Raw genomic sequence first — 27314 nt, forward strand, 5'->3', positions numbered from 1 at the left:
GTGACACGACTCCTACGTGATGAGGAGGTCATGTTGGTGGATGACACGATTCCTACGTGATGAGGATGGTAGGCCATCTTTAGGGATGATAACACGATTTTTACGTGATGAGGACGACTGATTATCTAAGGGTGACACAACTCTTACGTGATGAGGAGGTTTGGTCGGTGGATGACACGGTTCCTATGTGATGAGGATGACTGGCCATCTTTAGGGATAATATTTCAAGAGAAACTGTCTTAAGAGAGACAAAATTTGTTTCAAGGGAAACGATCTCAAAGATGATGTTTCAAGAGAAACTGTCTCAAGAGAAACGAAACTTGTTTCAAGGGAAACAGACTCAACATTTGTGTTTCAAGAAAATCTGTCTCAAGGGAGACAAAATTTGTTTCGAAGGAACCAGACTCAAAGATTTGTTTTAAGAGAAACTGTCTCAAAGGAGACGAAACTTGTTTCAAGGGAAACAATTTTGAAATTTGTCTTAAAGAAAAATGTCTTAAGCGAGACGAAATTTGTTTTGAGAGAAATTGTCTCAAGCGAGACAAAACTTGTTTTTGAAGAAAAATGTCTCAAGCGAGATTAAATGTATTTTTTAGAAAAACTATCTCTAGCGAGACGACGCTTTGTTTCGAGAGAAGCAATCTTAAAGGCGAAAAATAATCTACTTGTTCATGCATGTAGAGGAAAGGCCTTCAGAAGATCTGATTGTTCACTTTAGGATATTCAATCTCCAAAGATGCCCCAACATTCGATGTTGAATCTCTAAAGATGCCCCATCATTCATCATTTCTTGCTTCAGCACTGATTCTAAGCATGAGCTTTGTGTCTGAGAGCCACATGTCAACTAACAAGATCCACTCCAGAGAGATTGTCTTGTTTGAAAAACGTTTTTCTTCTTCTTTTATTTCCAAAAGTCTGAAAATATCAATTAAAAGGATGTTGAAAAATGTTTAATCGAAAGTTTGAAAATATTACCCCTTTTTAGGTTTTACAATCGAGGTAAATCATAAAACAAGAGTTCATTGGATATCAAATAATTAATTACACTTTTAATCCTTCAAAATAAATTATAGCTATTTGAAAAGTATCAAGATTAATGCTATCTTGGAGGTATAGTTAAGTAAGGAAGGGATAATGTGTCTCGGGTAGTTGTCTTTGGTTAAAGATTTGACATTCTCATTTCTTGGATGTTCACTGATAGGATGGAGTAGATTCTATGCTTATCTACTGGAAGTGTTCTCCGCCTCCCAGCTTTTATGATCACACTCAGGTTGTGCGATGCCTTATCAAGGGATTTGTGATATCGCCTTCTATACAACAACTGCACAGTTTTTATATTCGAGTCACCTTTTCAGGTTTTCAACTCGAATTCTCCTTTGGTTTCAAAACGTTATTCAGAATTTACATATTGAACCTGCCTTTGTTAATTTTTTTCATTTATCATGCATTAAAGATTTTAGAAAATCTTTTGTAAATAAAAGATTAATCCTGATGGGCGGGATGAAATCTGAAGATAGTCTCTTATGTTTAGAAATCCATATATGATTAGAAGAGACTTTTAAGGCACGTAATGTAGGTCATGGTTCACGATTATGAAAGAAAGGGATAAATAGGCCCAAACAAGTGTTTAAGGGTAATTGAACCAAATATCAATTCATTTTGATGCCTTCACTCTTGTCTTGGTCAATTTGGATATGCTCGTATGTCCTTTATTTTCCAGATTTTCCATGATCTTCTAATGAACTTATTTTGGAATGATTGTGCTTGATCAATCTCATAGTTTGAAGCTTGATGCGCCATTTGACATGAGGGACTTTTTGCATGTGTTTTTTGTCCTTTTTTTTCTTTTTTTTCATTTGCTCTTTATTTTTTTTTCTTTTTTTTCTGTGTTCTGATTGGATCTTTGCACTTTACATTTGATTCACCTTTCTGTATCTCATCTGCATCAATGTCTTCACTCATGGGAGCATATTTTCTTCACCTAACCCCCTAGTGTAGAGGGTGATCTTTGATTAGGGTTGAATCAAAATAAAACATAATTCAGGGTCAAATGGGGACACAATGGATAAATATTTTCTCCTTTTGTGAAGGGATAATGAAATAAAGTTGTTCATCATTTCATACACAGAAGTCTTTGCAGAAGAGGTATCCCAGGAGGATAAATTTTTAGGATAAATTTTTATTAACTTGAAAACAATGTAATTAATGCATGATTATTTTGAATTAATTTCCTTTTTCTTGTTGTTCCCAACATGTCTCAATTATTGAGGCTCGTCTTCAGAAAATTGCTTCGAGATGCCCCACATTGTTTATTCTTGTATGAAGTTTCATGTTCAAGTGAACATCTTCTACTCAATGCCTTGATGTTTGATTGGTAGAAAAATGTCGGTTTTGCGTTTAAGAAGATGATGATGTGACTTTATTGGCTCAAAGAAAGGTAAGGGTATGAGATAAAGACAATATTCCATAGTCTCAAAGAGAGGTAATGCCAAAATTTGGTTCTTTGGTAGTGACCATGAATTATTTCGGGTAAAGAATTGAGAGATTTTATTTTTGACTTTGAAGGGTATAAGAAAGGTATAATCTTTCCATATGTTAAAAATCTGTAATTCTTGAAGAACTAAAAGAATATGTAATTCATTCGATATTCGAAAAACAACAAGATTAAAACTCATTCAATTATTCAACCTTAGAAAGTAGTATAAATTCAATCATTAGAAGATTAAAAATATTTAAGCAAATATTAAAGACGGAACAAAAACGAGTTCAAACAAAACAATGCTCTCAATGCAATCGGTAAATTCAATGACTTCTCTTGATTAGCATTAGGATGCCCCATGATTCTTTGAATGTTCATGCCCCTGAATCAATCAAATCTTGGATCTTGCGCTTTAGTGCATTACAGTTCTCAACGGAATGTCTGGAGCTTCCTATGTGGTAACTGCACACAACATCAACATCATAGACCTCAGGAAATGAGGACTCTTTTCTCGGATTATCCTGGAAGACTCAACCCTACGACCAGCTGAATAGACTTCCACTGTACTGATTTCATCTTCTTCCTTTAATTTGTTCGAATCTTGCTTCTATTCTCAATTTCGTCACGTGATCAGGATCACTTCCCTCGAATTCTCCATGAATTAATCCTCATGTTTTCATGAAAAATGCATGTAAAAATGTTTGAATGAATGCCATGCAGAATGTAATGATGCAAATGCACATGCAAAAATGTTGATCCCAACGATGAATATCGTAGAACAATTTTCACCAGAGATAAAAGCCTTCACATTACAATACAGTCCACTTTATTACTATCGGGGTTTCAGCTGGCGTTTCATGTCTTCTTTGCATCATATTCTCCACTACATCGAAAGGCAAAACAAAGGCTGACGATGGGTCCAAAGGTACTAGCAGTTGGACTCAATTGACAATCGAAGCTATCGGTTTCATGTCCTCTTTTATTGCGTTTAATGTCTTGTATGTTTACTGCGTGGAGCTTTTTCCCACCAATGTAAGGAATTTGGCGGTGTCGCTATTGCAACAATCATTGATGCTAGGCGCTTCGTTGTCGCCTTTGTTGGTGGTCGTTGGCCACCTGAGTCCATCTCTCTCATTTGTTGTATTTGGGGCTCTTGCTATCGTGAGTGGAGCGCTAAGTACATAGTTTCCCGAGATTAGAAATGCTCCTCTTTATGAAACGTTAAAGCAACAAAATTCGTCACCCACTGCGGTCTAGTTTTAGAGCTTCAAAATAAAACAACCCCTTAAATATTATGCATTTGAATTAATATAAAAAAGCAAATTAATGCAAACTTTAAGCTACCATATGTTTCCATTTACACTTTATGATTATTCCCTTAACTATTGATTTTGATATTAATTAAATTTGATGTGATTTATATTTAAAACGATAAATCAAATTTAAATATATATTCTTCTTCTTTCGGATAAATGAAAGAATTTTATTCATCGAAAGTAACTTCAACTATATAACCACCAAAACAAATATCACCCAACAACAGAAGCCACAAAATAACAATCTAGACTCACGAATCAACAAACCCCAATAAACCAAAGAAATTCGAACATACATCACGAGAAAGCAAGGCAATAAAACCAAGTTAGATCTCATTCGACGACAAGGACAGAGGAGGACGAGGCAATCTTGACACACCCTTTCAATCTCAAACCCAACCAACATAATCATGCTTTCCACCTGCCTAGGAGCCATCTCATGGATCCTGGCATTCTTCTCCTGCCAAATATAATAGAGGTAACTACACCAAGCAACCTAAGTAATAGTAACCTTCAAGGACTTACTCCTACCTTGATCAATAAAGCATAAAATTTAAATATATCTCTACTTACTAAATTTGATCACATATTTTAATACGTTTCATGTCAAAATCCAGATTGATATTTAATTTGTAAATTGCTGATTATACCGACGAAAAAGATCTAACTAGACAGTACTAATGCTCTAAGTACTCAATTAGGTTAAATTGAAGTTCAGAAACAAACTTTAGATCCGGGTGATAGTTTAAGGACATTTCGTTGTAATTAACCCAAATTTATTTGTAAGACTTTTGAGGTGTGCATTTACAAGGTCTTAAAATACTATGGGCTTGAGTTTCATCCGTAGGCCTCTTACTTGGTTATCAGATATTAGAAAGCCCTAATCCCATTCCTAGCTTTCAGTTTCTTCTTTGCAGCACTTCATTCTCTCTCTCGCACTCATTTTGCTTCGACTTTGTTATTTCGAAAAAGAAAAAGGCTAGCCGACGATGTCGCTTCGAGTGTTGAACCCTAATGCCGAAGTTCTCAACAAATCGGCGGCGCTGCACATGAACATCAACGCCGCCAAGGGGTTGCAAGATGTTCTCAAAACAAATCTGGGTCCTAAAGGCACCATCAAAATGCTTGTTGGCGGTGCTGGCGATATCAAGCTCACCAAAGATGGAAACACTCTCCTGAAAGAAATGGTTCGTTCCTTTTTCCTGCAAAATCTGTAGCTATTTTTTTCTTCTTGTTCCTTGTTTGATTCGAGTAGTTTTCATTGTCTATACCGGATTTAAATGCTTCTGCTATTGCTGAAAGAATGTTAAATAATTAGATAGGGGAGATTAAGACTTTTCGTTTTTGAGAAAGGAAATGGTTGATTTAGTGCGATTTAATGAGCTGTTCGATTGGAAAATGTTTCAGCAAATTCAAAACCCGACTGCTATTATGATAGCAAGGACAGCTGTTGCACAAGATGACGCCAGCGGTGATGGAACTACATCTACTGTGCTCTTCATCGGAGAGCTAATGAAGCAATCTGAGCGTTACATTGATGAAGGTTAGGACTTGTATGACTGATTTGAATCCTTGTTAAAGAACTGCTCACTTTGCACTTTTGTATCAGATTTAAGGATCATTTTTAGTTGGATGGCGTTGAGATAAGCAGTGCAGTTGTCAGTCATGTTACTGGCCGTAATCTTGTTTTTGATAGGAAAATTTAAGATCAGGACTTTAGTAAGATTCTTCAGGTCAAGCTCATGATATTGCCCACTGAAACTGATTAAAGAGATTTTAAATTTGAAAATCCAAATGGTAGTAATCAACAAGTATTGACATAGCATTTCCACGTGTGTACACATACATACATATTCATTTCTACTTCCTTTTCTCGTTATCCATTATCTATATGCGTAGTGATAAAGCATTGGTTTAGGGATGCATCCACGTGTTCTGGTGGATGGTTTTGAAATTGCCAAAAGAGTTACCCTTCAGTTCCTTGAGAAGTTTAAGACTCCTGTGGTGATGGGTTCTGAACCAGATAAGGATATCTTGAAAATGGTTGCCAGAACCACGCTAAGGACTAAGGTATTTTCCAATTTTTTACTCTTTCTCCTTTACTATCTTGTATGTTTTCAATGACATCTGGTTTATATGTTTGACCATTTGTATTCTCACACAGTTGTATGAAAGATTGGCAGATCAACTGACAGATATAGTTGTTAATGCTGTAAGTAGGAAAATCATTTGTTTCTACCCTTTTTTTCTTTTAACACTGAAGTTACATGAACTTTTATTTGATTTTGCAGGTGCTCGGTATCCGAAAACCAGATGAGCCTATTGATCTCTTTATGGTGGAAATAATGCACATGCGGCATAAGTTTGATGTAGACACACGGCTGGTATGTTCACATTTCCTTCTTTTTATCTTGCATTGTATTTGTATGTATTCCACCTTCCTCGATGCTTGTGGTCCTGTTTAAATCATTCAAGATTGTAGTAGTCAATGTATTTGTTGTGGTTTCTGCTGTTTCAGTATGATAGTGAGTTTAGATGCCTTATTAATCACACATTTATTTATAATTTTAAGAATTTTGGTTGGATATTACGCCTTTGAGTTGAGGCCAATTTCTTTTTTTTCTTTTCAAGAGAGTGGCCCCCTTGAGAGGAAAATCAGTTGCTCTCTAGATTCGAACCAGTCCGTTTGCCTGTAGTCTTCAGGTGCATTATTATTATTTTTTGATAGAATAAGGCCTCATTAAAACCCCCCTTCATATCCTACATGTTATAAACATAACATGAAGGACCTAGGAAGGAGGAAAAGAGTGCCTCTAACTTTTATTAATGTGAACAATAATACACCTCCACACCTAAATACTAACTACTAACAACATAACCTTTAACCAGAACTCTGAATACATAACACACCCTAATAACTCCCTTAATAAGAACAACCAAGGCAGAACACCTTTAACCACTACACAAACCCAAAAATCAACCTATACCAGCTTTTGCTAATTCATCCGCTTCCCAATTTGTAGCTCTCAAAATATGCCTTGTGATAATACCCTTCCTTTCCACACGAGTAGCTATATCCCTCACCAAGGATTTAAACAAAGTAGTACTAAGGTTCGGATTGTTAATCCACTTTAGAGCATTAGTAGAATCCGATTCCAAAATAATCCTCTGACTTGGAATGTAATCAACTTCCTCGATAAGAATCAACCCTCTTTTGATCGCCAAAAGCTCTGCGAGTAAAGGAGGACCTCCCCCTACCTTCTCTGAAACGACCCAAACACCGAACCACTGCCATCCCTAATCAATCCACCTATTCCACCCTTATCCCAACCTTTGACCATTGCACCATCTACGTTTACTTTTAAGAACCCTTCCGGAGGAGGACTCCACCTAGAAGACAGAGGAGACCTCTTTTTCAGATTGCCATTCAAGTCTGCTAATTTTAAATCCCCCATCAAAGAATCAAAAGGAATATGAACATCCTTAAATGAAGTTCCAAACCAAGAAACAATTCTGAATCTCGTAACGAAGCACAACAGCGCAGAATCTACCTTCCCTTGCTGAAAAATCACCTCATTCCTACATTTCCAAACCGACCACATGACAGCCCTAGGAATAAACTTCCATATGATAGAACTCGGAACTAGCTCATCCCACGCAATTAAGTCAGGCGCCTTGACAACATTGAGTTCTACTTACTTTCCCTTCTCTTAATTGAAGCAAGCTTTACTTGTGTATTGAAGCTTGAATACTTCTGTTTTGTTTCTACTTTTTTTTTTGGTATGTGTGTGCATGCGTTGGCCTGTTTCTATATTAAGCAGCTTCTTATGTTTACTTTTTGTGGTTTCCCTAGGTGGAGGGATTAGTATTGGACCATGGGTCTAGGCATCCGGATATGAAGCGACGAGCAGAAAATTGTTACATTTTGACATGTAATGTATCATTGGAGTATGAGAAAAGGTACATATATGAGCATGCCTTTAACTCCATTTTTTTATTTATTCGTAATGTGAGGGGTTCAAGGGGAGGGGGCACAATGTTACTTGGTTTGTGGATCGGTTCAGTACAAAGAATGAAAACTGGAATGCAATTCACTACTTCTAACAAACATAATTTGACAATGGTAGTCTTCTTTGGTTCATTCGGTAGGAACAAAATACATTATATTGGAAAGTACAGCATTTTTGTAGAACTTATATATATAATATTTGTGTTTCTATGAACACAAAACTCTAAAAGAATAACTTTGAAGTTTGTTAATTGTCCTGGTGTCTGCCACTGCATTCTTTGGTTATCCTCAATATGAATATATTTTTTTTGTGGTTGTCATCATGTAACTAATGTTTTAGCCCTCAGTGAAATAAATGCAGGTTTTTTCTACTCAAATGCTGAGCAGAGAGAGGCAATGGTTGCAGCTGAAAGGCGCTCAGTTGATGAAAGAGTCAAAAAAGTTATCGAGCTAAAAAATAAGGTAGCATTTTATGCCTCACATACCCATTGTAATTGTGGCATTTCTGTAGCAGGTAATATAAATTCTTATGATATTCCTACTACTCTTGGCCATCTGTAGGTTTGTGCGGGCACTGAAAACAACTTTGTTGTTATCAATCAAAAGGGTATTGATCCCCCTTCTTTGCATCTTCTTCAACAAGCAGGGGTAAGAAATTGGCTTTTGTTCTTTCAATCCCTATTCCAACTTACAAAATCTTCATAATAACTTGCTCTTTGTTAGATGCGTATTGCTTTCTCACAAGTGCTGTAATTTATTTATTTTTCTTCGATGTAGATGAGAAAGCATCAGATATAAGGCTGATGCGATTATGAATATTTTTTTTCTATTTAAGTCCTGCCTATTTACTGAATTTTATTTTATCTTTTGATGATTTTTGTTGAAGTTTGTCTCACCTGTGTTTTATTTCAATTTACTGATTTGTGGTTTTGTAGATCATTGCCCTCAGAAGAGCAAAGAGAAGAAATATGGAAAGGCTTGTTTTGGCTTGTGGAGGAGAAGCTGTAAATTCGGTTGATGATTTAACCCCCGACTGTCTTGGCTGGGCAGGACTTGTCTATGAGCATGTCCTTGGGGAAGATAAGTATACATTTGTGGAAAATGTAAGACATCCCCATTCATGTACAATTTTGATAAAAGGTATGTAGAACTGTTTGCCATTTAATTAATTTGTACGAATTTAATATATATATGGTTGGTGCCACTTATAGAACATTTAGCTAGTTGTTTATATTCTATTCAAGCTCTTGTCAACAGGGCCTAATGACCACACGATTGCCCAAATTAAGGATGCTGTTCGTGATGGGCTTCGAGCCGTTAAGAATACCATTGAAGACGAAGCAGTTGTATTAGTAAGTTTTGCTTGGTTAGCATTTTATTTGCAATGTAGCTCATATTACGCGTCTTCACATTAACCTCAGTCTATGATAGGAAATGAATGCTGCAGGCAACCCTTGAACCCTAATTTAACTATAAAGCCATAGATTGAGACAGAATTGTTTTGGCTTGAATCTTACACACTGCAAGCTTTTATGACATTTTCTGATATATGAATATATTTATGCTTCAGGGTGCGGGAGCTTTTGAAGTTGCAGCTAGACAATACCTGATTAATGAAGTAAAGAAAACTGTTCAAGGGGTATATCTCTGGTATATTTCCCTGTTTACAACTAGTGAAATGACTTTTGAAATATTTCTAATGTTTATAAATTCGAAACAGCGTGCCCAATTAGGTGTTGAAGCTTTTGCAGATGCCCTTCTTGTGGTGCCAAAGACTCTTGCTGAAAATGCTGGGCTTGACACTCAGGACGTCATAATCGGTCTTACGGTACTGCTACTTATTTTGTTTACTGTTCATTTTGACCCCATCTAGCAAGTAGAAGCTGAAGAAAATGCGTCTTTGACTGTCGATTCAGGGTGAGCATGACAGAGGCAACATTGTGGGTCTAAACCATCAAACAGGAGAACCTATGGACCCCCAAATGGAGGGTATATTTGATAACTACTCCGTTAAACGCCAAATTATTAACTCTGGGTACGTAAAAGCCTTACCTACTTGTAGTTTCGAAATACATTCATTTGCCACATATTGTTCTTTTGTATTTTGCCATTGTTGACATGTATATTTGCATCTTGACCAATATCTTCCATTTGGTGTTTATTATGATTGCGTGTTTAGTACATGAAGCTTAAGACTTTGTTTGTTTTGGACTCTGAAACGATGGAGGTATTTTGTTTTACAGACCCGTAATTGCTTCACAGTTGCTGTTGGTGGATGAAGTGATTCGTGCCGGCAGAAACATGCGAAAACCAACTTAGGGTCCGCCCTTTTACTCTGTATTCGTGTGGCTTGGGTTAAATACATTCTGGGTTTTGCCATCATGTTTAATGGAAGATTTTGTAGTGCATCCTATTCCTATACTAAAACTGGTCATGATCTGTTTTGGAGGAAATTTCCATTTTGTTTGTGTTTAGATAGTAATAGTATGAACAAGTTCTCTTTCCCCTAATTAAATCTTAATAGTTTGAGATTTAATTTGGAAGTGTCGTGATTTTGAATCTTGAAATCACTTGAACCTAAAACCTTTAGGAATGACAATCGTGTTTAATTAGTTTAATGTTAATTTATAAGATATATATTTAAAACTATAATTATATACAATTAAACCTTTACAAGGTACGAGTAAAAGGAATAATAATTAGAATACTTTTAAATTCAACCTATAAACCCTTTGAAATTTGTAGAAGAAAAGAAACAAATAACAAACAAAAACAGATGAAAAAAATATAGGAATTAATAACTGTTAAGAAACCATAAAATCGAAAACAAACGGTCAACGTCTGCAAGAAGACAGCGGAATATTAATGGGTTTGCATGAGTCCATCGGTATAATGTTCATTGTTGTATTCGGTTTGCAGCCAACGCCACAAGGATCGCCAACCCAAATTGCTCTGGGAAATGGAAACTACTTTGGTTTGAACCATTTGCAATGGCAAATGCATACTAACTCAAATCTCATTAATATAAAACCCCAACTTTGGGATTGAAAGAAATAAGGATTTAAGCAAGGAAAAAAACCAAGAAATGGGTGATCAATGGCAATGGCAATGGCAATGCCAATGGGTGATTGTTTATGTGTTGTGTTTTGCAAGTCAAATATACGTATCAGCAGAGCTGAAGAGATTGGGTTTGAGGGCGCAGTCAAGACCCGGCAGCAGCCAAGGCGATGGTTCCCTAAGCTTTTTGGTGGTCGGAGATTGGGGCAGGAAAGGGGGGTTTAACCAATCACATGTTGCATTCCAGGTAATTCATTCTACTTCAATTCCAGGTATCAATTCAATGACTGATTGTAAACTACATATAGATGGGAAGGATCGGAGCAAAGCTGGACATTGATTTTGTAGTGTCGACCGGAGATAATTTCTATGACAATGGGCTGAACAGCCAACATGACCCTTCATTTCGACAGTCTTTCACCAACGTTTACAAATACAGGAGCCTGCAAACCCCATGGTTCAGCGGTAACTCCCACTTAATAATTCATACATTTTCATTGCATTCCATCTGATCTACGTTAATACGCAATTCCATGCAGTTCTGGGCAACCATGACTATAGGGGTGATGCAGAGGCTCAACTGAGTCCTTTTCTTAGAAAAATTGACGCTAGATGGTTTTGCTTAAGATCCTTCATCGTCAATGCTGGTCAGTATTTTTACTTCTTTTCCCTTTTACTTAACTCCATTGTCAATCATATTAATCGGATTTAAAATTTATTCAGAACCAGTTGAGATCATCTTTGTCGACACCACTCCTTTGGTGAACAGCTACTTCCTAAACCCATATAGACAGACTTACGACTGGCGCGGTATAACTCCTCGCACAAACTACATTACGAACCTGTTGAAGGTACGCTAAATACCCAAATTGTTACTGATTTATTTCAGTTTCAGTTTGAATATATTTCAATTTTCAATCTGATCATGTATAGGATGTGGAGTCTGTGTTACGAGACTCGAGAGCCAAATGGAAGATTGTTGTTGGACACCATGCAATTAGAAGCATCGGATACCATGGTGACACCGAGGAACTTAAAAGCCAACTCCTCCCTATTCTCAAGGCTTATGATGTTGATTTCTACATCAACGGCCATGATCACAGCCTACAACACATCAGTGATACCAACAGGTAAACAGGGAAGAGATAAGGGTTGTTCGGGGATCGAATGCCGTTCGATAAAAACAATACTAACTTTGAATACTTGAACTTTCAGCCGCATACAGTTTTTGACAAGCGGGGCAGGGTCCAAGGCATGGAAGGGAAGCATGAGAAAACAAAAGAGAGAGGGAGTAAGGTTCTACTATGATGGCGAAGGTTTTCTGTCTCTTCAATTCTCCAAATTCGATACCCGCATTGCCTTCTACGATGTTTATGGCACCATTTTGCATACTTGGAGTGCAAGCAAACCATTTCTTCAGCCTTACAACACATCAACAATCAATTGATGATTCCATCTTGTTATACACTAGAGTATGCAGTTTAAGAAAATTTTGAATTCAAATGTACATTGACGTACGTTTGAATTGTGTTTATTAGTCTATTTAATATAAACTTAATCATCATTAGTAAATACGAATGTAATATGTGAATGTATATGATTAATATATTGAAAAGTAGTGAACATAATCTCAGTCTATATGAGCTGCAACACAATCCAAAATCATGGTTCGAATCTTTATTATTTTTGTGTGTGTATCTGTAATCGTTACATTCTAACAGGTTTTAATGAGACGATTCCTTTAGATGCATTACGTGAGAAGATGCAAATTCCAACAGCAAAATATAAATACATACAGAATAATCGGTGCAAATTACTAAGCAGCAATCACCAAAATTCACACTTGACTAAAAAATCTGGTCACCTAAGTCCCTGCTAGAAAAATTGTTTTAGCAGGGATGTTATTGAAAGTGGCTAATTCGTAACAAAATGGTACCTTGAGTCTACGAAGCTTTCAACATCCCATAGAAAAGAACCAAAAGTGACAGCCTCCAAAACAAGCCTCTTCAAGCCACCAAAGCTAATCTTGATACGCTCGTTCTTGGAAGAACCAGCAGTCCCCCTTGGAGTAATAGCAGTCCCGGGTCTTCCAAACAGGGCCTCTGTGTGCTTCTCAATAATGCTGACAGCTTCTTTCGATCTGATCGTGGCAAATCTCTGAAGTGTCTCCCCATCGAAGGCCATCACGTACGTCCGTAGCCGAGAGGGCTTTACCAAGTTAGTGTACTCTTCAGGACTGATGATACCAGACCAAGATGAGACCTCAGGGCGTGATGGAGCAGCTTGATAGTCCCCTGCAGGTCCTATGTCCTCTCTAACAGCTAGCTCGATACTACTTCCCTCAGCATCCAGAGCATTTGGAAGGATTTTCATGGTCTTCTCCAGCTGAAATCGCTGGTCAACCCGCTTCAGGAAGTACCCATACATTGCTGACGCAGCATACACTTGACCAATCATGCGTTTACTAGTCTGTGCAACAGTTGATAAATCATCTGCTCGATCTCCCAGAATGAGAGATAGATGGTTTTGGATCATCTCATTGGCCTCCAGCGAGTGAAGCTGCACAAGCTTGTCTTCTTGGCTCGGCCACGTATCCACTCGACCCAAAGGATCCATAGAGGAGGGAGTTATTGCTGGCACCAAAGAAACATTGGCATCCATAAACTTCTGTACAACCAATGCGTAGAGGATTTCCTCCAAAGCTCTATTTCGCTCATTAGCCTTAACCTCAGCAATTCTCCTGTCAAGCCAAACCTTTTCCATGAGATATATATGTCCAGCTATGAATATACAGTAAGATGAATCACCAACCTATGCAACGCTAGCTCCGTGCCTGACGCAGAGCGTACTTCCTTCTTTTGCTCAGCATCCCACTCGGTTTGAAGTTGTTCGAGCTGCTGCTCGACCGCTGCAAGCATAAGATGTGGATGGCTCATCAAGATTTGAGACAAAAATTGCCCAATTGGAGACTCCATCCTTAGGGGTGCAATTAGAGCAGATGGGTCAGCCGAGTCAGGAGACGAAGATGATGCCCTTACAACCCTCCCTCTCCTACTTCCCAAAACCATTCTTTTATTCCATGATCTTGAACAAGCTAGAGAGTAATACTGCTGCAACAATGAATTGATACACATTAAAAAAAAAACAAAATCAAAATCAGCAGAGAAATGTGTTCCACGGCTGGAGAATGGTGGGTTTCCATCCACAAGTATCAAATTATTCCCTTTTTCTTCCCTCATTAATTTCACATAACGCGGCGAAACAGAAAAAAAAAATTAACACAAATATATGAAAGACAAAAAATTGGTAAAGATATATTGATAAAACAACTAGTAGGTAATATGGAACCTTAATCGAGAAGGAGGGGCGAGTTCCGGCGGTGAAAAAGGCCGATTGAGCGACGGGGCTTGAAGGTGGATGTAGATATAAAGAAGAGCCGAACAAAGTAGTGGCGGCTGCCTCCATTTTCAGGAAGAGGAGAATCCTTTCACGAATATAGTGAAAAAATTTATCTTGATGAGGATTATTGGTCTTGTTTTTTGTGTTGGGGACTGCGACTCCGCGAGTCGATTGTTTTTTAATTGTCGACTCTAGGTTCCGATCAAATGGTTTATGACATCTTGGTCTAATTCTGATTTTAATCCCTTTATTAGGTTAAAATTTATAATTTAATATTTACAATAACATTTCATTACTTATTTAATATTATATAAGTATAAGATAGTATCTAATAACTCTTGACCTCCTCCTGATATTAAACGTTTACATTTTTAATATCCAAAAAATAATAACACTATATTTATCACTGATATCATTTCATTTGTACAACATTTAGATTTCAAACTCGAACTCGGATAACAAACCGAGTCCTACTATGAAGGCGTCAAATATAACGGACTGAATCTTGAGCGTTAAACCTTCCCCCGTTTACTTTTTGCCTACTCCATAGCTGCTGACTCAGCTGGCACCTCCTTCATCTTCATCTTCCTGAGCTGTGCAAGGAAGCTCGGGCTCGGACTCGGACTCACCATTCAATGGAAGCGTCTAGAGAAGCAGAGGAAGATAACAAAGCTTGGGAAGATGTGATCAGAAGAATGTTACCTGTGGGAGCTCCGTTACCCGACGAGGATCATCTCGATTACTCCATCGCTATTGAATACGAAGGCCCTCCAATTCCTTATGATGTCCCTCGAGTTGATCCACTCGGTCTCGATTCGCTCTCCGTTTGTGATACATCCTCGATTCCCGTCGCTGCTGCGATCCCAAGTAGACCCAAATTCTCCAGCTTTAAAAAGAATCGGTATAGTGTCAGAAATGGAAGCCCCCTTGAAAGCCAGAGACTGTCCTCCGCTTCAAGATCCCAGATTGATTCTCGTAACGGCGATCACGATTCCGAGATCGATGTTGAGAAGTCTCCGCCGCCACCGACTCCTCCGCCGCAACCAGTTGATAAGAAGAATGCTGTAGTGACGTTTAACACGCCGAAAGAATCGGAAAATGATGATGAAGGAGATGATGACGAAGACGACGGGTATTCTTCTTCTTCCAGTGTAGTAGATGCCGCTGCTGCTGCTTCTGTGGCGAATGTGGAAACGGGTCGGGTTAGGAAGGAGAAGAAGAGAGGAGTTTGCAGCAGGTGTGAGAAACGGAGTAGATTGAAGGAAAGAGAGGCGTGTTTTGTTTGTGATGCGAGGTATTGTAGCAATTGCTTGCTCAAAGCCATGGGGTCTATGCCTGAAGGAAGGAAGTGCGTAAGTTGCATCGGGAAGCCTATTGATGAATCCAAGAGGCCTAGACTTGGGAAAAGTTCCAGGCTTTTGAGGAAACTTTGCAGTGTTTTGGAGGTTAAGCAAATAATGAAGGCTGAGAAGGAGTGTGCTGCCAATCAATTGAGGCCTGAGCAGTTGGTTGTTAATGGGAGACAATTGAATCATGAAGAATTGGGTGAGCTTTTAGGGTGTGCACTACCACCTCAGAAGTTGAAGCCTGGCAGGTACTGGTATGATAAGGATTCTGGATTGTGGGGAAAGGTAAATTTCTGGATTCAAAAGATGTTGTTTTATTATTATTTCATGTTTTTGAACTTTGAATTGAATTTCAGGAAGGTGAAAAGCCTGACAAAATAATTAGTTCTAAGTTGAATATTGGTAATAAGCTGAAAAAGGATGCTAGCAATGGGAATACAAGGGTTTATATCAATGGCCGGGAAATCACGAAGATCGAGCTTAGAGTGTTGAAGGTACTTGATTTACTTTTTCTATTTTCATATTGCGTGCCATCTGTTATATATGATGATGTTTATGAGGAAAAGAGATTATGCAGGCAACGTTATGCATCTTTCATTTATGGAGTTTAATCTTGGTATGAACTAGAAATTACGATTTCACTATCCCTTAAAAGATGAGAATTTTACTAACCATACTCAATTGCATGTGTTCTACATATAATGATGCATATACTTAGTGACATGCAAGTTTGGGCAGAGTGAATATTGTTGCTCACACCTTAGCTCTCTGTTGTAATGGATGTTCTCTGACTAATTAGTACTATGTAGTGTTTTACATTTTTTGTTAGTCTTGAGAAAGATGTGTCTACATATCCCTTTTCTAGTCGTTAGAAATATTTAAGGCAGTTTTGCTATTAAGTGCAAAACCTTAAGGTCATCAAGGAACAGCTTGACTGTCATAAACTGCAACATGCTTTTGCTTCCTCTTTCTGCTTCTTTATATCTTAATTAAAGGACTGAACTTGAACTAGGCATGCTGCGATTATAGTCTTATATAGGGTGAAGGATAGCATTGCATTTCTTCAGTGTATTATTTCTCTAGCTGGGTGCAGTTGATTTCTTCTCTTTTCAGTTGACACACTATTCTGTATAAAGATTTTGGTTCGATTTTTACTTTAATTTTATTTCAGCTGGCAAAGGTACAATGCCCCAGGGATACTCATTTCTGGGTATACGAAGATGGATCTTATGAGGAAGAAGGTCAAAATAACATCAAGGGAAAGATATGGGAAAAGGTTCTCTTGTAATCTTTACATTAAATATAAATTCTAGAATTCAGTCAATGGTTGAATAGATTTTTTTATTCAGTAGAGTTTGATTTTTGGTAGACAGGCTTTTACTCGTTTCTGTTGTTCATTGTTTTCGCTGCCTGTGCCACCTGCAAATCCTCATGGGCCACAAGAAGATCCAACTACCTTTTCAGGGAGGACAGTGCCCAAGTATCTGGGGCAGGGAAGGGCACAGAAGTTGCTATTGTTTGGGTTGGAAGGATCTGGTACCAGTACCATATTCAAGCAGGCATGGTTTTTGTTTTGAAATGTTTTTACTGCATGCACGTTACTTTCATTTCTCCTGCTTCTATGACCGTTCATTCGTTTATATAAGTTCCATTATTATTAGCCAAGCTTTCTTCTTATTATTTGGTAAAATACTTATTGTCGTTTGTCGTTTACCAGCATCCATCTGATCCTTCCTTTATATATTTGTTCTGGTCTTGTTCTTCCTGCTCTGTGTGTGTATGGAGAGGGGGTGATGATTAAACGTCTTGAAATAAAACTAGAGGGGCTGTATTGAATGATTTGACCATGTATAGGATCCTTACCACCGTCAGCCTTTCTTATGCCATAATGATTTTTTTTTGGTAACACATTTTCTTTCAATCCATTGAACAGGCAAAGTTTTTATATGGAAATGGGTTCTCTCCAGACGAGATGCAGAGCATTAAGCATATGATTCAAAGTAACATGTACAAGTATCTAAGTGTATTACTTGAAGGACGAGAGAGATTTGAAGAAGAAACTTTATTGGAGTTAAGAACTAATAATTCCGATGCTGAAAATTCTGCTTCAGGTCTCAATATTACTGCATTTCATTTCCTATGTTTTTATTCTGATTTTATTATATCAATTTAACCACTGCTTTGTTCTGTCAATTTAACCATTCTTGATAGATAAGTTTAGTATTATAACTTACTGACTCGAGGAATGTGAGGAGGCATTTTAGAACTTAAATATTAAAGATGATTCATTTCCTATCAATTTAAGCTTTTGGGTAGTGACAAAACTATATTTTTAACATAAACTATACAATCTTGCTTGAATACATGAAATTGCATCATGTGAATACATACCCCCATGATCTCTTCTGAATGGAAAAAAAATACATTTGTGAAATTATATGCAACTAAAGGGTACTTCTTGTTTTCATGAAAATTGAATTCAGATGAAACAGGAGTCGATGGAACTAATCAGTGTATCTTTTCAATTAACCCAAGGTTGAAGAAATTTTCTGATTGGTTATTGGATATTATGGCTATGGGAGACTTGGACACATTCTTTCCCGCTGCAACCCGTGAATATGCGCCTATTGTAGATGAGATCTGGAAGGATCCTGCCATTCAGGAAACGTACAAGAGAAGTGAGGAGTTGCCTCATCTTCCAGACGTTGCCAAATACTTTTTGGAAAAGGTATGAAACATCATTTCATGGTTATGTTTTATAAAGCATTTATCTATTAACTAGGTTGTCTTTTTCTTCTTTGGTTTCCTCTCTTTAGCAAACCATTATTCATCGTTGTTTCCCTTCAGGCCGTTGAAATATCGAGTAATGAGTATGAACCTTCAGAAAAGGATATATTGTATGCCGAGGGAGTTACTCTGAGTAATGGTCTTGACTCCATTGAATTCTCGTTTGATGATAGAAGCCCCATGTCTGAAGTGTACAACGAGAACTTTGAATGCCCTCCTTCCTTGACCAAGTAGAACTTTTTCCCCTTTGATGGCAGCATTATACCATTTTTACAATTGAAATATTTATAATACATAATATATGATATTTCTCCTCTTGTACTGAAAGTAATTGTTCCGTGTTATATTTTCTGTTGTCAATCTCTGTAGCCTTAGGTACCAACTGATTCGAATCAATTCCAAGGGACTGCATGATGGTTGCAAATGGCTGGAAATGTTTGAAGACGTACGGGCTGTGATTTTCTGTGTTGCTTTGAGCGATTACAACGAGATGTGGTCCCACGGTACAGGCCCCGTCTGTAACAAAATGTTGGCAAGCAGAGCTATGTTCGAGAGTCTGGTGAGCCACCCGTCTTTCAGGGACATCACTTTCGTGCTTTTGCTGACCAAATATGATGCCTTGGAGGAGAAGATAAACCGGATCCCATTGTCCACTTGCGAGTGGTTCAGGGATTTTAGCCCCTTGAAGCCTCATCACAATCAACAGGCCCTGGCACAACAAGCGTACTATTACGTGGCAGTGAAATTCAAGGAGCTGTATTATTCGATATGCGGCAGAAAACTGTTCGTTTGGCAGACTAGAGGCAGAGATCGCAGATCGATTGACGAGGCATTCAAATATATAAGGGAGGTACTGAAATGGGATGAAGAAAAGAATGATAACATGTACGACGTCAACGGCGAAGATTCCTTTTACAGTACGGAATTGAGTTCTTCTCCGTTTATAAGGCAGGAATAACCCCAGTAATCACAAAGCCAACATGTTGCAAATTGATCTTCTACTACTAAAGATTAACTTGGCAAGGCTGATATGTGTGATGGATTCATTATAGATTCTGAAGCAGATGGAACATCTTTGGTGATGGTTGCTTACCAATTTTTTTTAACATATTTTCTGGGACATACAGATTCATATTTTTTGGTATAATAATTTGTATATCTGTATAGTTTATTTGTTGGACATGGACTAATTGGGATGCAATCCTGTTCCTTTGTAGATAAACTGTATTTTTATAACAATAATATGGTTGCATAGTTTCTTGCTTTCAGTCCATGCTCTCCTATTTATCACTTATCAGGCTTTAGGACGTTTGATTAAACAATTCTTGAATATTTAGGTTAAGAGAGATGGTGAGACGAGTTTGTCGGTGTCTATGGTGATCGCAAAAGATGTTGGAAAAAGACGCATCTACAAATATATATAAAAAATTAATTTTGAAGAAGAAGATGAGGTTGAATAAAAAGTTGTTTTTAGCTTTCTTGTCAGCACATATTAACACCAAACTATGACATCGTCCTATTGATCAATGGTTTAACGGTCCAATATTTTAATTAACCTAAACCTAAAAATTAAATGTTAAAATTGAATTAATTTAAAGATTAATGTTAAATTAATAAAAAAGAAGAAGCTAATGGTAAGTGAGATTTGAATAAAAACATGGTTGACAGGAGTTTGAATAAGGAGGTTGGTTTGATCAGCCCCGTGATAGCAGTCGTACAGTCAACAATGACATTAGCTTGAAAGAGCTTAGGCCTAGCAGCAGCGTTAGCTGATCCACACATGTTCTGATGGTCAAGGCTAGGAAACAAAGGGAATCAGCCGATCCCCGTGCTAGTATATTCAAAATTTTATAATCGACATAAGTTTGAACACCGACAACTGTATTGTGGTATTATTTTTAAGGTCGGGGTAGGCTTGGTTTTCAGGTGGAGAGACGAATAATTCAGATACAAAACCAAGACAATCCAAGTCGACCCGTCAAACCCACTACCTTCAATACATGTTCAAACAAGCTTTCGTTTACTCGTAAGCGAAAAGAGCAGTGTTTTACCATTTCCGGTCCAATTGTTTTAATCCTTCAAAAATGGTATTTTCTTTCTTTTTCAATGGTCAAAATTCAACACTCGCATCCCCTAAAACCTTAAATTAATTTCGTAGCATTTGGGTATTATTACTAATAATCCAATTTGAACGCTTCTCAATCTTCAACCGTCCTTTCGTGTTCAAGTCTGGACTTTGAACACCGTGTAAAAGATCCCAGATTCAGCTCAATATAAAAACCTCAAGAAGCTCCCTTTATCCTTCACAAAATCAAGAACGAGTTAGCCCTTTGCCTTTGAATTCGTTAGCTCTGATATAATAGCCTGTGGCAATGGTTTTCAGTTGGAGAAAAAGAAAACCCAGAAATGGAGATAAAAAAGTGCATCATATGGAGCTTGAGATCCCAAGGCATTTCATTTGCCCAATAGCTCTTGATCTTATGAAGGATCCGGTCACAATATCTTCTGGGATGACTTACGATCGAGAAAGCATCGACAAATGGCTCGAAGATGGGAATTTCACCTGCCCCGTTACGAATCAACTCCTTACAAGTTTCGATCAGATACCCAATCATTCTCTCAGGACAATGATCCAAGATTGGTGTGTGGAGAATCGGAGCCATGGCGTTGAAAGGATCCAGACGCCGAGAATCCCCGTCAGCTCAGCCGAGGTCTCCGAGGTTCTGTTTTCGGTTACCGATTCGAAGAGACGATTGGACCGATGCGACGGTCTGAATTCCGTTCATAAAATCAAGAAATGGGGTCTCGAAAGCGAGCGAAACAGGAGATGCATCGTTGCGAACAATGCCGCCGGAGTCCTCGCCGCTGCGTTCGACGCATTCGCAAGCGACTCTTTGGAGAAGAATGCGAATGTGTTGGAGGAAATATTGTATGTAATGAACTGGATGTTCCCACTTGCTCGAGAAGCTCAATTGCTCCTCGGATCAAAGCCTTCTTTGCGTTGCATGGTCTGGTTTTTGAAATCAAACGACATTTCAGTGAAGCAAAACTCCATCAACATCCTGAAAGAGCTTACTTCTTGCGACCAGCTATACGGAGAACACTTGGCCGCCATTGATGGAGTCAATGGAATCCTATTCAAGTTCATTAAAGACCCAATTTCTCCTTCGATCACGAAAGCTTCTCTCATGGTGATTTACCACATGGTTTCATCACCAAACGAAAAAACCAAGGCTGAACTTGTGGAAGTGGGTCTGGTTTCTTTACTATTAGAATCCATAATCGAATCCGAAAAGAGCTACTGCGAGAGGGCTTTAGGCGTTATAGACAAACTGTGCGAGACCAAACGAGGGAGGGAATTTGCTTACGATGATGCTCTGACAATGCCGGTTCTGGTGAAGAAGATGTTGCGTGTTTCGGAACTGGCAACCGAGTACTCTGTTTCGGCCATATGGAAGCTTAGCAAATATGAAGAAAAAGTGTTGATGGAAGCTCTCCAAGTTGGTGCATTTCAAAAGCTTTTGTTGCTCATACAAGTTGGGTGCAGCGGTGAAACCAAAGAGAAAGCAACTGAGCTTTTGAAGTTGTTGAATCCTTACAGACCAGGATTGGAGTGTATTGATTCTCTGGATTTCAAGAACATCAAGAGATCTTTTTGAATTTTTCTTCTTGTTTGTCGTTTCAAATTCTTTATTCTTTAAAAATCCAAGCTGAATGTGCTTGGGTTCATTCCTTTGGGGGTTTATTTTGTTGTAAAAAAACCCTAATAGATAACACTTTCAGCGGAATAATTTGTTTAATCATGACAGATCTAGATCGTGCATTACTTTAGATGGATAAATCTCTCAATAAAAATCTTATACAATCACAAAAATTCAAACTAAAAACTCTACTGAATGAATATTAGACTTACTTATCCCTTTAACTGATTCCCGTTAATGTAATCAAAATTTTTGTGAAGAGCTACAAGGCAATGTGTTTGCATGAAAATGATTTGATATGCCAATATTCAGATGTGACAAAAGCACGAGTTGACGCTAACGTTAAAAATGTGAATGCTAAACCTCTTGATTGATTTTGCTTATGTAGATATTTCTTTATGTTTTTAGATTGTCCGACTTTAGTCGTCAATTTAAAAATTAAGGAGAAATGATCTCAACGTTATCGATCCATTCAATTTTAGTCCATCAACCGTTAACTTCCGTTTGATTTTAGTCTTTCAGCCTTGTTAGGGACTTAAACAAAAGTGGTTAACAAAAATTAATGACTGAGGAACTAAAATCAAACGGATCGATAATGTTAGGGACCATTTTTCCTTAATTTTTAAATTGGTGACGAAAGTTGGTCAGACCCTAAACATAGAGGGCTGTCTGCATAGTTTACCTAATAAAAAAGAGTGCAATTCGGTTTGGACCGTAAAATTGACGCATTGAAACCGGTTGATGATCTAGATGCAAACCCTGAACCGATGACGAAGCTTCAAGTCTGAAGCAAGCAAAGCAGAGCTGCGCGTAACTTTTGTGTTCAAATCATACGAGAAAGCGTTGAATTAGAAGACCTCCAAATTTAATTACATATAACAATAATAATAATAATAATATCTAATAAATACAATTTTTATTATATTCATAAGATTGAGATATAAGGCACGTATATATATCAGTTATACTAATTGGAATGCAAAAAATGATCATTTTAGAACAAATAAGATTTAAATATATTCTTAGATTTTATTATCATTAAAATAATACTTTTTATCATCCAAAGACACCGTGTGTGTTGAATATAAGAATGTTTGTGATAATCCAGGCGACACACGGTAGGCCTGTTTGGTTCGATATAGACCATTTATTCAAGGTAGAGAGATCCTCGAGTCCAACACTTTCCACCTCTTTTGGTTTATATATTTGACGATAATTGTTTACATAATACATTATAAATATAATTGAATCCATAATTAAAAAAACTCAAACTTTGCTTGAACTTCAATGATAACTCTTAAGTTCCGGTCACTATTAAAAGGGAAAAAAATTAAGGGTTACTTTTGTCATTGTAGTAGATCTAATAAATCATTTTTGTCTATATAATTTTTTTTGTATTAATTTAACTCTCGAAATTGTTTAGAAACATCATCTTAGCTCTCGAAGTCCATTTTGACTAATAGAATCGTTAATCTTTTGCTTTTGTGGATGCCAACAATTTCTACGTCACCCAATATTATTGAAGTGACTTGATGGTGACGTGACATTTATTAAAAAAATAAATAATAAAATATTTACTAAATATAACGGGTAAAAAAATCGTCAATATTTTGACCTAATCTCTCGATCGCACTTAATAAATTATAAAATATTAGGAACTTTTTCTAACCGTTATGTTTAATAAATATTTTAACTTAATCTCTTAATCCATATGCGCGAAAGACTCACCATTCTATTAGTCCAAACGATCAACGATTTTCAAGAGTTAGGATGATGCCCCTAAATAATATCGAGAGTTAAATTAGAGCGAAAAATTATAAGAACAAAAATAATAAATTAAATCTATTGTAGGGACAGAAATAACAGCCAAAAATCATAACAATCCTCTTAAAAATAATTTTTGATTTAGTTTTGTTGGGTCTATGTTGTTGGAATATGGAGACAAGGTTGAATCAATGGGTTGGAGAAAGTTTCAAATAGAATTGGGGGGTATTTCGGCTTTATAAGAAAGCTTTTATATCGATTGCAAAATATATTTTTATATTATATAGAGATTATTCACAAAAATTTTAATAATTAGTATAATCGTTTGAATATAATTTAATGGGTTTTTTTATTCAAGATAAATAAAAAGTTAGGTGGTATGTCTATCTGGACAGAGCATAGTAAAGTGAAGGTACAACCATTCTGTTTAAATTATGGAAACATTCTGTTTAAATTTATTTATTATTAATCTATAATATTTTTAAGTTGGAATGTAATTTTCATAATTTATATTTATAAATGTTGAATGAATACAAGCCATTGACTTATCCTCCTGCAAACCATTTTTATATTGGTTTGGTTTGATGGATAATTTTCTCTACTTTTTTCTAATTTTTATTTATTTTAAAGATTAAAAAAATACATTCATTTGTAATTGAAACAAATCAGTTACTTTTGTTTAAAAAGCTAGTTATGAACTAAAAATGGAAGAGAAGTAGGACCAAAGCCTTTGTTTGTGTCTCTTATAATCATATCTCCTCCCCAATAAATATTATTGAATTCATTTATTCTTTTATAATCATTTATATTTAATTTATTGATGACTTAATTAGATCAAATAATATAACCATTTATTATAAGTACAATTCTCCTAATTTATTTTATATTAAAATTTAAATTATAAACTTGGTTTAAAAGATTTAATATTTTATGATACTAAATCAAGTGATAGTTGATAATTTGACAATTTTGTTACTAAAATTTTAAAAAAAAAAACTCAAATTAATACATAGTGTCCATATGACATTTCAACAATTAATTAAATCATTGATATGTTATTAATTGATTAAAATGTTAATATTATTAATACGTGTCACAACCTGAATATAGTTAAAATTTCACATCGATATTATGGTATTATTTTAAGATTTTTTTTAAAAAATTTTAAGTAAAAAAACACATGCTGGGTGAAAATTATTACTATTACTATTTAGGAGCCGATCAATATATTAATTTGTTTTTATGATTTATATCGTATTATATATATAATGCTCGATTAAATTATAATAATGAGTTAAAAGAATAAAAAATATCTTGGACAATTTGATCTTTTCTTTAAGTAAACCCTAATTATAATTGTGCTTAAATAAACAAAGTTAAACATGGAGACCTTTATTTAGGTAGGTATAATGCAATATCTGTTTAAAGATAACTCTTAATCATTTGATATTGAACACTTACGCCCCTAATATTTTTTGTACTCGAATTTGAGATCTCAAATAATAACAATAATTTATTTATCATTGAGATCGTTTGATTCGTGTATAAATACCTTATTTGAATAATAAACATGCAGACCTTATTTGAGTTGAAATAGAATAAAAAGGAAAAAGAAAAGTCGTGTAAATTTTAGAGTACAAAATCGGTATGCTTAACTATCAAGTCATATGACAAAATGCTCACAATTTAGCTGCTTCTGTCCCACGAATACGTAAAATTCCAAGTAATTAACAAATACTTGAGTACAATCTAAAAATCTTGGAGTCTACTTCTTCTCTCTATCCTCTCACCTTCCTCGTTCAAGTCGACTCTTATCACGTGTATATTCAAGGCTTCTTCTCCTTGAATTTCATTTACTTTTTCACTCAAAAAACCTACCTTTTCCTTCACATGGAAGTAGCTCGTGAGCGACGCCAGATTAACCTCAGCCTCCGCCTTCCTCTTCCGGACGTCCCCCTCCCCCTCCCTCCATCTGCCACCGCAAATGCTGTAGCCGCTTCTTCGGTTACAATCCCAGCAGCGGAACTCGAGAGACTCGGAGTACTCGGCCACGGGAATGGAGGCACCGTATACAAAGTCCAACACAAGAGACCCTCCAAGATTTACGCACTGAAAGTTGTTTATGGCAACGGAGACCTGACGGCACGTCGACAGGTTTACAGAGAAATGAATATTCTTCGAAAAATTGATTCGCCTCACGTCGTTCGTTGCTACGAAACGTACGAAAATCCTTCCGGGGATGTCGCAATTTTGATGGAGTATATGGACGCTGGAACTCTGGATACTCTTCTTCGTACCAAGGGCACTTTGTCCGAGCCCGAACTTGCACATATAACGAGGCAGATTCTAAAAGGATTGAGTTACTTGCATAGCCATAAGATAACTCATCGAGACCTGAAGCCTTCGAATCTGTTGGTGAATACGAAGATGGAAGTTAAGATCGCCGATTTCGGAGTCAGCAAGATTATGTCACGGACGCTGGAAGCATGCAATTCCTACGTCGGAACCTGCGCTTACATGAGTCCGGAACGGTTCGACCCGGACGCCAACGGAGGTAACTACGATGGATTCCTCGGCGATATCTGGAGTTTAGGGCTTACTTTGATGGAGCTTTTCGTGGGTCACTTCCCGTATATCCCGGCGGGTCAAAAACCCGACTGGGCTACTTTGATGGTCTCGATATGCTTCGGCGAACCGCCTGTTTTGCCGCATGGTGCTTCCGATGAGTTCCGGAACTTAATGGAGTGTTGCTTGCAGAAGGAGTGTAGTAAGAGGTGGACTGCCTCTCAGCTTTTGGAGCATCCGTTTTTGGTCAAGTATCCGGCCGGCGGCCGCCGATAATTGAACCGACCTGACGACAAACGTATCGTGGGATATGAGATTAGATGGTTGAGTTCTTTGTATAGACATGCAATAATTAAACTGGATTGTAATTTATGTTTAATTATTCATTTTTTTTCTGAATATTCTTTGCTTATGCAACGATGGTAGATTCATTACATTGAAAATTATGTAGTTTCGATATCCAGAGAGGGACAAGGGAGAGAATAAGTCGTATCACATGTATTCTGATTAAGATGGAAAACGTGATGAACCACTCGAGCAAGGCAAGCCAAGTTAAAGCTAATGGTAATAGTGTACCCAACTCCCCAATTATACCATTCTTTTTTTTACTCCTGCTTCTAAGATAAAAATCTTGATTATTTTAAATAGACTCAAGTCCTACATTTAATTTTGATAAATAAATTTTTTAATATAAAATTTTATATATAACGATATTAAATTATTTACCCCTAAAATTAGGCGAGTATACTAATAATAAATGGCCTCTTAGTTGCAATCATTCCTTTGTTCATCAATGACGTCACACCCTCATGCCACGTCTCATTTCCTGCACTTTCCTATCCAAACTCCAAAGAGGCATCCTTTTCCATCCACTTGGTTCGTTAAACTCAA

General features: G+C 36.9%; 6 protein-coding genes across 11 annotated transcripts; 5 read left to right on the forward strand and 1 right to left on the reverse strand.

Moving 5' to 3' along the window:
- The first annotated feature begins 4694 nt into the window (after positions 1-4694).
- Positions 4695-10311, forward strand: LOC120186550 (T-complex protein 1 subunit zeta 1-like). The gene is made up of 14 exons (XM_039190444.1): positions 4695-4982; positions 5203-5338; positions 5714-5865; positions 5960-6007; positions 6087-6179; positions 7649-7755; positions 8152-8266; positions 8366-8452; positions 8740-8944; positions 9062-9156; positions 9375-9443; positions 9525-9632; positions 9721-9839; positions 10048-10311. The coding sequence occupies exons 1-14, from the start codon at positions 4785-4787 to the stop codon at positions 10121-10123; spliced, it is 1608 nt and encodes a 535-aa protein (XP_039046375.1). The 5' UTR covers positions 4695-4784; the 3' UTR covers positions 10124-10311.
- Positions 10312-11169: 858 nt separating this feature from the next.
- Positions 11170-12315, forward strand: LOC120186553 (purple acid phosphatase 3-like). The gene is made up of 5 exons (XM_039190450.1): positions 11170-11326; positions 11401-11508; positions 11585-11712; positions 11795-11991; positions 12077-12315. The coding sequence occupies exons 1-5, from the start codon at positions 11170-11172 to the stop codon at positions 12306-12308; spliced, it is 822 nt and encodes a 273-aa protein (XP_039046381.1). The 3' UTR covers positions 12309-12315.
- A 368-nt stretch (positions 12316-12683) lies between these two features.
- On the reverse strand, positions 12684-14413 carry LOC120186552 (UV-B-induced protein At3g17800, chloroplastic-like). Of its 2 annotated transcripts, none has more exons than XM_039190449.1 (3): positions 14216-14413; positions 13673-13971; positions 12684-13601 (listed from the first exon to the last, which is right to left on the reverse strand). In XM_039190449.1, exons 1-3 carry the CDS (start codon positions 14324-14326, stop codon positions 12776-12778), a joined length of 1236 nt encoding a protein of 411 aa, XP_039046380.1. In that variant the 5' UTR covers positions 14327-14413; the 3' UTR covers positions 12684-12775. The 2 variants fall into 2 exon arrangements, with proteins under 2 accessions (XP_039046380.1, XP_039046379.1); XM_039190448.1 differs by having other exon boundaries at positions 14210-14404.
- A 296-nt stretch (positions 14414-14709) lies between these two features.
- Positions 14710-19489, forward strand: LOC120186592 (extra-large guanine nucleotide-binding protein 3-like). Of its 5 annotated transcripts, XM_039190479.1 has the most exons (9): positions 14710-15891; positions 15963-16100; positions 16778-16882; positions 16980-17165; positions 17540-17717; positions 18090-18334; positions 18454-18623; positions 18763-19359; positions 19407-19484. In XM_039190479.1, exons 1-8 carry the CDS (start codon positions 14896-14898, stop codon positions 19349-19351), a joined length of 2607 nt encoding a protein of 868 aa, XP_039046410.1. In that variant the 5' UTR covers positions 14710-14895; the 3' UTR covers positions 19352-19359; positions 19407-19484. The 5 variants fall into 5 exon arrangements, with proteins under 5 accessions (XP_039046410.1, XP_039046412.1, XP_039046409.1 ...); XM_039190481.1 differs by having other exon boundaries at positions 18099-18334; positions 18763-19489; XM_039190478.1 differs by having other exon boundaries at positions 18763-19488.
- Positions 19490-20732: 1243 nt separating this feature from the next.
- LOC120186593 (U-box domain-containing protein 21-like) lies at positions 20733-22091 on the forward strand. The gene has a single exon (XM_039190483.1). The coding sequence runs from the start codon at positions 20766-20768 to the stop codon at positions 22050-22052; it is 1287 nt and encodes a 428-aa protein (XP_039046414.1). The 5' UTR covers positions 20733-20765; the 3' UTR covers positions 22053-22091.
- Positions 22092-25588: 3497 nt separating this feature from the next.
- LOC120186594 (mitogen-activated protein kinase kinase 9-like) lies at positions 25589-26904 on the forward strand. Its single transcript, XM_039190484.1, has one exon. The coding sequence runs from the start codon at positions 25749-25751 to the stop codon at positions 26697-26699; it is 951 nt and encodes a 316-aa protein (XP_039046415.1). The 5' UTR covers positions 25589-25748; the 3' UTR covers positions 26700-26904.
- The last annotated feature ends 410 nt before the right edge of the window (positions 26905-27314 follow it).

The sequence above is a fragment of the Hibiscus syriacus genome, unplaced genomic scaffold, assembly GCF_006381635.1.
Source record: "Hibiscus syriacus cultivar Baekdansim isolate YM2019G1 unplaced genomic scaffold, ASM638163v2 tig00113716_pilon, whole genome shotgun sequence".
Taxonomy (NCBI): domain Eukaryota; kingdom Viridiplantae; phylum Streptophyta; class Magnoliopsida; order Malvales; family Malvaceae; genus Hibiscus; species Hibiscus syriacus.

What these genes read in the sequence shown, in the direction of transcription:
- LOC120186593 (XM_039190483.1), top strand. Translation starts at nt 20,766, where the DNA reads ATGGTTTTCAGTTGGAGAAAAAGAAAACCCAGAAATGGAGATAAAAAA.
- LOC120186550 (XM_039190444.1), top strand. Translation starts at nt 4,785, where the DNA reads ATGTCGCTTCGAGTGTTGAACCCTAATGCCGAAGTTCTCAACAAATCG. An exon ending in ACACTCTCCTGAAAGAAATG is followed by an intron (nt 4,983 to 5,202) that starts GTTCGTTCCTTT and finishes AAAATGTTTCAG; the next exon opens with CAAATTCAAAACCCGACTGC. An exon ending in TTATCGAGCTAAAAAATAAG is followed by an intron (nt 8,267 to 8,365) that starts GTAGCATTTTAT and finishes GGCCATCTGTAG; the next exon opens with GTTTGTGCGGGCACTGAAAA.
- LOC120186553 (XM_039190450.1), top strand. Translation starts at nt 11,170, where the DNA reads ATGGGAAGGATCGGAGCAAAGCTGGACATTGATTTTGTAGTGTCGACC. An exon ending in ATCCTTCATCGTCAATGCTG is followed by an intron (nt 11,509 to 11,584) that starts GTCAGTATTTTT and finishes AAATTTATTCAG; the next exon opens with AACCAGTTGAGATCATCTTT. An exon ending in ACATTACGAACCTGTTGAAG is followed by an intron (nt 11,713 to 11,794) that starts GTACGCTAAATA and finishes GATCATGTATAG; the next exon opens with GATGTGGAGTCTGTGTTACG.
- LOC120186552 (XM_039190448.1), bottom strand. Translation starts at nt 14,326, where the DNA reads ATGGAGGCAGCCGCCACTACTTTGTTCGGCTCTTCTTTATATCTACAT. An exon ending in GCCCCTCCTTCTCGATTAAG is followed by an intron (nt 13,972 to 14,209) that starts GTTCCATATTAC and finishes TCATTGTTGCAG; the next exon opens with CAGTATTACTCTCTAGCTTG. An exon ending in ACGGAGCTAGCGTTGCATAG is followed by an intron (nt 13,602 to 13,672) that starts GTTGGTGATTCA and finishes TTGGCTTGACAG; the next exon opens with GAGAATTGCTGAGGTTAAGG.
- LOC120186592 (XM_039190478.1), top strand. Translation starts at nt 14,896, where the DNA reads ATGGAAGCGTCTAGAGAAGCAGAGGAAGATAACAAAGCTTGGGAAGAT. An exon ending in TGCTGAAAATTCTGCTTCAG is followed by an intron (nt 17,718 to 18,089) that starts GTCTCAATATTA and finishes AATTGAATTCAG; the next exon opens with ATGAAACAGGAGTCGATGGA. An exon ending in TGCCCTCCTTCCTTGACCAA is followed by an intron (nt 18,624 to 18,762) that starts GTAGAACTTTTT and finishes CAATCTCTGTAG; the next exon opens with CCTTAGGTACCAACTGATTC.
- LOC120186594 (XM_039190484.1), top strand. Translation starts at nt 25,749, where the DNA reads ATGGAAGTAGCTCGTGAGCGACGCCAGATTAACCTCAGCCTCCGCCTT.